Below are 8,521 nucleotides of genomic sequence, written 5' to 3' on the forward strand. Positions count from 1 at the left end.
GACATATTTATTACTTGGCAGGACAGTAAAATGTAAATAGCGTTTGCCGAAGAGTGGTCTAAAGTCCTCAGGAATTTATCATTTCACAACAACAACAAAAAACAACAAACCGGAAGGGAGGGCAAGGGAATTGATATTAAATGGCCTGAGTGTGCCCAGTGATTTATCTGCATCTTCCTATGTAACCCTCAAAACAGCCCTGAGAAGCAAAAAAATCATTCATTCCCTCACTTTACAGATGAAAAAACTGAGGTTCAGAGCGGTTAAATAACTGGGTTAGCGTCCTCGTCTAGAAGGACGTAAAGCCGAACTCACAGCCAGGACTCCGACACCAGAGCTGTATTCCTACTACGGCAGAGACAGAGGCCAGCAGCTGGGATGGAAGCCTCAAAGGATAGTCTCCTTCTAAATTCTGTTTAAGGCCATACATTTTTCTCCCAGAAAATGAACTCCACATCTTTACTCCCAGTTTTGCATGTATTTTAGACGGTTCATGAGGTCTTCTTGAAGCTCATCCATAGACCCCTCAGTTAAGAACCCCTGAACTAGAAGAATAAGAGTGGCTGTCAGTTTGGCCTGATCAGCTTTCTAGGATGCTTTTACACTGATTTTCTCTATTAGATTGGAAATTCTTATGCTCATGGAATTACACTCAATCTTAAGACTCGCTAAAGAAAGAATGGTGGATTCTTGATATCATATACTCATCTCAGCATGGAATTATATAATTTTAGATTTTAGACTCAGAAAAATCTTAGGATATCAGAGCTGGAAGGGGCCAGAATAGAGATCAAGTCCACACATAATTTCATTTCACAACAACTCTGACAGGTAGCAAGTATCAGACACTGAGCCTGGGAGAAGGGACATGGCTTGCTTGCGGCCACCTAGCAATCGTGGTGGAGTCAGGATTCAAACCCCCAGTTGCTGGCTTCCAAGACAGATCTTCTGGTAAAAGACTCAATCAATTGAAGGAAAACCTTGCAGGCTACATGGGGACAGAAGCAACATTTGTTGAATACCTATCATTTCACTCTCTCAATAACCCTGCGTATTATTTTTATTTTTATTTTCCAAATAGGGAAACAGGCTCAGAGTGGTGAGACAGCCAGATCAAGGTCACACAGCTAGGGGAGCATCTGAGACTGTGTCTACTGCTATATTTTCCTGATGTCATGAAGAAGGGAAGCCAGGAAGCAAGACTCTGGTAATATTTAGCTGGCATTTTTCCAGGGAGAAAAATGAAATTGACAGACACATATGTTCTGGTGGGCGAGGAGGTAAATACTATGGTGGGCCTGGGTGTAATATCCCGCAGGATTCCCTGCCTCCCAAGGCCTTCCCTGGTCTTACAGGTATCCAGCGCCCTCTGGATAACTAATTTGGCCTCCGTGTATCCTGATGCTGGAAGTGGGCTACTCTGGATGACAGGCATAAAAAAAACCAATCATGGGAACTGCACACCCCCACTGTGTGAGCCAGTTGGCGCTCTGAGGTCAAGGTCCTGCATTGTGGTGACTCCACCAACGTCCTTTGTCCCATGAACCCTACCAGCACAGCCACTGGCCTCTTGTTTTAACAGCGCTGGCTACTTTCTTTAACATAAATGCTGGTCCTCATTAACTGTCCCATAAATCTTTTCAACGTTTTAACCAATAGTCACTTAACTTTTAAAATTTAACAGTGCACACACATATACATTATTTCATCTAACCTCATTGCAGCTCAGTGAGGTTAAATGTTATTATGTCTTATTACAGATGAGAACAGGGAGCTCACTGAAGTTATGTAACTTGCCAATGTGACGCATCTAGTAAGTGGCCCAGCCAGGATTCAAACCCAAGTTTGTCTGAATTCAAAGTCTGTACTCTTTGCATAACTTCTTAATTTTTCTTGAGTATCTCTATTTAATTCCCAAAGCAGGGGCTGGGGAAGCAGAAAGTCCTCGGTCCCTTCCTGAAGGTGATGGTGCTCACCTTGGCCAGGTTAGAGGACTCGCTGAAGGGCGCTCTCGGGGATGATGCTGGTGCTGTCACCAGGATCCAGCTCCCCTGACTCCCAGTCTAGAGGACACTTCCTTCCAGACTGCATTGCCATTCCCATCAGACCATGTAATTTCTCTTTCTGATTAGGACACGGAGTCAGCAGTCAACAAAGATCACAATCTGTCTGCCTGAAGTCTCCCTCTGTTAGGACATGAAGGTTTGAAAAAGTGCACTTCAAAGAGGAGCCAGGTTAAATCACTGGTGTGTGCTGAATTAGCTGAGCTGGCCTGGTCCTCCTTCTCATGGCCTGGATGACAGAACAAGGCGGGGTGGCTCCAGCAGGACCATGGCTGCTCAGCTCATGTGCAGCCTCCCTGCTCACCCTTAACTCCTTCCCATCACTCGCTCCCGTTCCCCACCGACACCCCCAACCAATCACTCACCAAGGCTTCTCAGTTCCACGTTCTAAATACTCCACAGCAGCACCAAAGTCTAGGCCTGAACAATTCGCATCTGGATGGTCATAACGGCCTCCTAGTGCATGTCCCTGATTACAGTCTTGGTTCCTCCAACCTATTTTTCCCACTACAGCCAGAGTGGCTTTCCACCATGAAGAGACCTTCTGTTGCTCTCCATTGCTTTCATATTCAAGTTCAAATTCCTCACAGCTGGCCATTCCCATCTCATCTCTTGCATCTGCAGTCCTTCAGCCATACTGGACCACGTACAGCTCCCGCAGCACACCTGCCTTCCTCCCCTCTTGTCTGCAAAGTCCTCCCTTCAACAACCCACCCTGGCCCAATCTGGCTAATTTCTATTCAGTCTTAAAAACTCAGCTTGGATGTCACTTCCACTGGGAAGACTTCCCTGATCTGCCAGTACTGTGTTGAATTCTCCTCCTATCGCCATGTGAAGACATTTTTGTCTATAATATGTTCACTGCTACATTCCCTATGCCTAGAACTTTACCTGGCTTATGGTAGACACTCAAAATATACTTATTAAATGAAGGTTTTCCATGGCCCTCTGGAAATCTTCCACCACAGGACTTACCATACATATTACCATATTTCCCCATGTATAAGATACACCCTTTTTTGAAAATTTTGGGGTCTAAAAACTGGGTGTGTCTTATACAGTGGTTGTAGATTTTTTACTTGCATTTCCTGCAAGTGATGGTTGTATGAATTTTATGATGAATAAAACTTGAGTTCAATAACTTTATGTAATAAATTTTTTTCAAATTTCAGGCCCCAAAACTAAGGTGCATCTTATACATGGGAGCATCTTATACATGGGGAAATATGGTATATTATAATTGCCTCTTTCCTTTTCTGTCTCCACATGTAGCCTGAAAGCTCTATAAGTCAGAAACCATGCTTCCTTGTTCAGTATTTTCATCTGGATGCTTAGTATGATTCCTGTATATATTAATGGTGTGTTTACTTGTGATAAATGAGGATTGGGCACTGAGGGGAGAAAACCATGGGCCTTGGGCAGGATGGCATTCTACTAAGAAACATTTATTTCCAACGTAAAAGCATGTCAGAGGTGCTGAGAATGGGTAGGAGGACCCATTAAATTTGCCATCAGAAGCCAACCACAAACTGGGTAGGCCTCCTCTGGGTAAACACACATCTCACTGTGAATAGGGGTTGCAGAATCTCCTTTGGTACACACTCTCAAATTCTTCATCCAAGCGCTCTGCCTTCTTTTCCATACTATCGTGGAAGAGCAAAGCGGTGGCAATGTGGAATGCGACTTGTGCATGTATTACAGAAGTTGGGAGATCCTAGAGAAGTCATGGGCTACACATCATTGTGTGTGTGTGTGTGTGTGTGTGTGTGTGTGTTTGGGTGGAGTCGGCAGCGTGGCACATAATAGATGGTCAGCACTTTGGAAACCAAGGGTCCTCTCCTATGGGCAGAGCCTACTACTCCCTTGGCCTTGCTCAGCAAGGTAGTTATTAAAGCAGACTTTAAGATGATTGCCTCAGCCTTGGTGACTGTGAAGAGGGGACCCTTGGCTCTTCTCGTGATCACTTCAGTGTTCTGCTGGGTTTGCAACATTGCTCTAACACATGGCTTACCTACTGCTCACCCCTCACTTTGGGGCTGTTGCCCCGCCTCCCGTGTTCCCAGCTAGGTGACTGGACCCTCCAGAGCAACTAGGCTGCAACTGACTGAGTGGACTAGTCCTAAGTCATGCCACAACCAGAAAGGATGTTTTCCTGCACAGAGTATGGTAGGAACTCCATAAACACTCACCAAAGGTTGAGTAAAGGCTAAAAACAGCACTTCCACCTCTGGGAAGAGAGAATTTGCACACAGTTAATTTTAGCCTTCTCCTTTTTCCTCCGTCAACTATAATTTTTTCTCTAGGAAAGCTAAGTAATATGAAAGAAGAAATGGATCGACCCAAAAACAAACAGATAAAGGAAAGCAGAAAGTGTGACAATCTTGACCTTGAAATTAAAATCAACACTCAGGAAACTAGAAGTACCCAATAACCCCTAAAAATCAGGCACGCTAGAAAGTAACCTCTAATTTCATCATGACACGCTTGGGGGTTTGGGGAGACGTTGTGTGAGGAAGCGAAAAGAAAAAGTGATTTGGCAGAAGGAATGCAAAGAGAGAGGTGTGTGGAGGATGAGAGGGGAGACAGGGCGGGGGCAAAGGAGAGAGGAAGAGAAGAGAGGGGGATGAAAGAGGAGGGAAGACAGGGAAGGTGGAGGAGGGGACATAAGAAGTAGGGAGAGAAACACACAAGATAGGAGTGGAGCGAGAGATAGAAGGAGGGGGACAAGGGGAGAAAAAACAAGTAAAGGGAAACATAGTGAGCAGAGAGAAGAGAACGTGAGAAAGAAAGAGCACAAAATGATGGAAGATGAAAAGAGAAAGAGTTTTACATGTTTGGGGTTAGAGGAGGAGTCAAGACCATCAGGGTCTTCCTCAGCAGCCCTAGGGATGTTCATCCAGCCTGTGTACTTACATACCTTACACACCAGCAGACTCACTTCCCCCTTAGGGAGCGGAGGGGAGAGAGAGATGGGAGCAGCATAAGGTAAGGGGAGGCCTGGGTCCAGGTGCCTGAGGAAGACTTGAAGCAAAGCAGAGGCAGGTGGGAGAGGGGTGTCCATTGGAGGGCAAGGGGGAAACAGGACAATCCAGAGATGCCACCAGCAGAGCCAGCCACCTCCATGTTCACCCTAGAGTTTCACCTCTCACCTGTGCTGGAGACAAAATTCCCGGCCTGCCTAGTGAATCCTGCCATACCTGGATACTGTCAGCGGGAAATGGGCTGACCCACGGCTTGGTGGGGACCTCCCAAGGATACAGGCTTCCTCGGTGTAGGGCACAGCGGCTGTGGTGCCCCCAATGATGTAGCTGTAGAAGGAGACCTCTAGGGTATAGCAATAGGAAGTATGGTCCAGGAGCCCACCGAGGAAACGACGGCCAGTGCCTGCTTTCACGGCATCCCGGTTGAAGGATGTGCTGGACTACGAAAGACAGATAGGGAGGAGGGAATCAGGGCCGGGTACTGCTGGCCATCCGATTTTGAGCACATCTTACAATACCTTTGGACCTCAGTTTCCTCATCTGAAAAGTGGGATATTAATCGCACATCACAGGAGTATTATGAGGACTGATTAAATAAGCATAATTAAATAAAAGCATCTAGCAGAGTTCTTGGACACAGTAACTGCCATTTAATAAATATTTGTGAAGATTTGAATGGGACAGATGGAGCAAGGAACAGTAGATACAGAACAAGAAGCAGTTATGTTGTGATGATAATCAGAACTAAAATTTGGGCAGTGCTTTCAATTTAATCATATTGTTTTATTTCCATGTGGCCTGCAGTATTTCATTTAGGCTTCAAAATATCCCCTTGGGATTGTAAATCGGCTCAGCCACTATGGAAAACAATATAGAGGTTCCTCAAAAAATTAAGAATAGAGCTATCATATATTCATAGTGCTATCAGAAATTCCTCTTCTGGGTATCCACCTGGAAATTTTGAAAACACTTATTCATAGAGATATATGTACTCCTATGTTCATTGCAGCATTATTCACAGTGGCCAAGACATGGAAACATCTCAAGAATCTTTCGACAAGTGATTGGATAAAGATATGGTACATACTGAGCCATGAAAAAGATGAAATATTGCCATATGTGACAACATGGATGGGCTTTGAAAGTATCATGCTAGGTGAAATAAGCCAGATAGAAAAGGACAAGAATCATATGATTTTATTCATATGTGGATGATAAAACAAAAAGCAGCACATGAAAAAGAAAACAAACTCATAGATACAGACAACAGAATGGTGATTACCAGAGGGCAAGAGGGGTGGGGAGGACAAGGAGGGTAAAGGGGGTCAAATACATGGTGATGAAAGGAGACTGGACTTTGGATGGTGGGCACACAATAGAGTCTACAAATGTTACATTATAAAGTCGTACACCTGAAATTTATATAATGTTATTAACCGATATTACCCCAATAAATTTAATAGAAAACAAATACTCAAAATAATCTCTTGGTGTAGGTGTTATAATTCTGCCTCTCTACGGTGAGGAAACTGAGGCTCACTGAGCTGGAGCAAGGAAATGATACAGCACAGATTTGAACCCAGGACTAAGTGACTCCAGAAACCCCGACGCTTCTTCACAATGCTCCCCCTCCATTAGGGACAGCTGATCTCATGTCCAGCATAACCAGAGGAGGGACCACGGATGCTTCTTCTAGGGTGTCTACCGCACCCATCACAGTAGAGAGAGAGAGAGGAAGGAGCAAGCAAGTCAGTGTCTCAAGTCCTCTATTCAAAATATGAGATGTGAGACAACTTGCTTTATTCGTCTCAGTCTCCGTTTCCTCATCTGTAAAGTGGAGGTGATAATAACATCTCCTTCACAGAGTTGTAAAGGTCAGTTCACTTGAGTTTAAAAGGGCGTCTATGCTCGCCCATGGAGATCTACGTAAACAAAGAGATTGTGGTTTTACTAAGAGAATGTGTGTCGTATTCAGCAAGATGTAAGAGAAGAAGGAATAGAGGAAGTGGAAGAAGGAGCAAAAAACAGCACTACAAGACAGACATGGAATGAAACAGAGAACCGTGTGTGTGTGTGTGTGTGTGTGTGTGTGTGTGTGTGTGTGTGTGTGTGTGTGTGTAGGTAAAGGAAAGGATCAGAAAATCATAGAATGTCAAATTTGGAAGGACCGCTGAAGTCCACGTAGTAAACTCCAACTCTCGTTTTAGAGTTTGGCACTGAGAATCAGAGAAGAGGGGAGACTGAGACTGGANGTCATGTCCCATGACTATATGTATATATAATTATAGTTGACATACAATATTATTCAACATCAGCTTCAGAAATACAGTGCGGTGGTCAGGCCTCTACACCGACTATGAAGTGGTCTCCCTAACTACAGTAGCCACATTTTAAAGTGAGGTATGAAATCACCATGCAGGACTTAGAAAAGGAAATCAGACAACCTGTCCTGCAACCTTTAGCTCACCTTCAGATAAGAAGGCCACTGGAGGGGGGTAGTGCCCCAACAGAGGGGAGCCACCAGATCACCAGGGACTGAGGAAGGAACCATAAACAACCAGTCTGAGCAGAGGCACTTGCTCACATCAGCAGATCTCCAGCCCTGGGACAGGTGTGTCTGAAGAAGCTTACAAGGAATCGTCCATGCTGTCTCATCAGAGTACCAGTCACCTAAGACCCCTCCTGCCTCTTTCCTCTGCTCCCTCATCCTGGTCAACCTTGCAGGGGTAAGAATCTGGGGTTAGTCAGATGGGGGAAATGCTGGAAGTCAAGTCCCGAAACAAAAGTCACCTCGAGCAGCCAGTTTGAGACAGTCCTGAGCTAGAAGATGGGGAGGTTTTTACTTTGAAGAGGTTCAATGGCTTTGATTGAACCAGACGTACTCATTGCTAAACTGAGACTGTTTTATGCCCAGAATGAATCAGAAAACTTTTAATTTCCTGAGAGTGATTAGAAAGTCATGGGGCCTGCCAGGGCTTTTACATCTCTAGATCTAGATATATAATCTATATCCATCTATATGTAGGATCAATGGGAAACCAAAAAAAAATTTTTTTATAATTGTACCCGGTAAGTACTGCTTGCTCAATGTGCCTGTTACATAGTTCACAGTTCTTTCTCCTCTTCATGGGCTGGCTCTGATTTTCAGGTGGCCACAGCTGTAAGCCTGTGTGGAAACCAGTTTGCTCAGGACCCAAGGTCTCCATTGACAATATTTTTCTCATCTATTATGTCTATGAGCTATTTTTTTTTTTTGGCTTAAAACCAGACCACAAACAAAGGCCACCAAATCTGGGTTGTTTTATGATTCCAGTTTATCTATCTATCTATTTATCTATCTAATCTAATCTGTCTATCTATCTATCATCTATCTTTTGAACATGACATATTTATTACTTGGCAGGACAGTAAAATGTAAATAGCGTTTGCCGAAGAGTGGTCTAAAGTCCTCAGGAATTTATCATTTCACAACAACAA

The 8,521-nt window shown here is 44.3% G+C and overlaps 1 protein-coding gene across 3 annotated transcripts in view; it reads right to left on the reverse strand.

The window, feature by feature from the left end:
- AGBL4 (AGBL carboxypeptidase 4) overlaps positions 1-8,521 on the reverse strand; it is a 1,130,159-nt gene that overhangs the window by 44,707 nt on the left and 1,076,931 nt on the right. For all 3 annotated transcript variants that reach the window (XM_019656526.1, XM_019656525.1, XM_019656524.1), the window contains exon 11: positions 5,322-5,484. In XM_019656526.1, coding sequence (XP_019512071.1) covers positions 5,322-5,484 — 163 coding nt within the window. The remainder of the gene's footprint in view (positions 1-5,321; positions 5,485-8,521) is intronic.

The sequence above is a fragment of the Hipposideros armiger genome, unplaced genomic scaffold (assembly GCF_001890085.2).
Source record: "Hipposideros armiger isolate ML-2016 unplaced genomic scaffold, ASM189008v1 scaffold_261, whole genome shotgun sequence".
NCBI classification, from domain to species: Eukaryota; Metazoa; Chordata; class Mammalia; order Chiroptera; family Hipposideridae; genus Hipposideros; species Hipposideros armiger.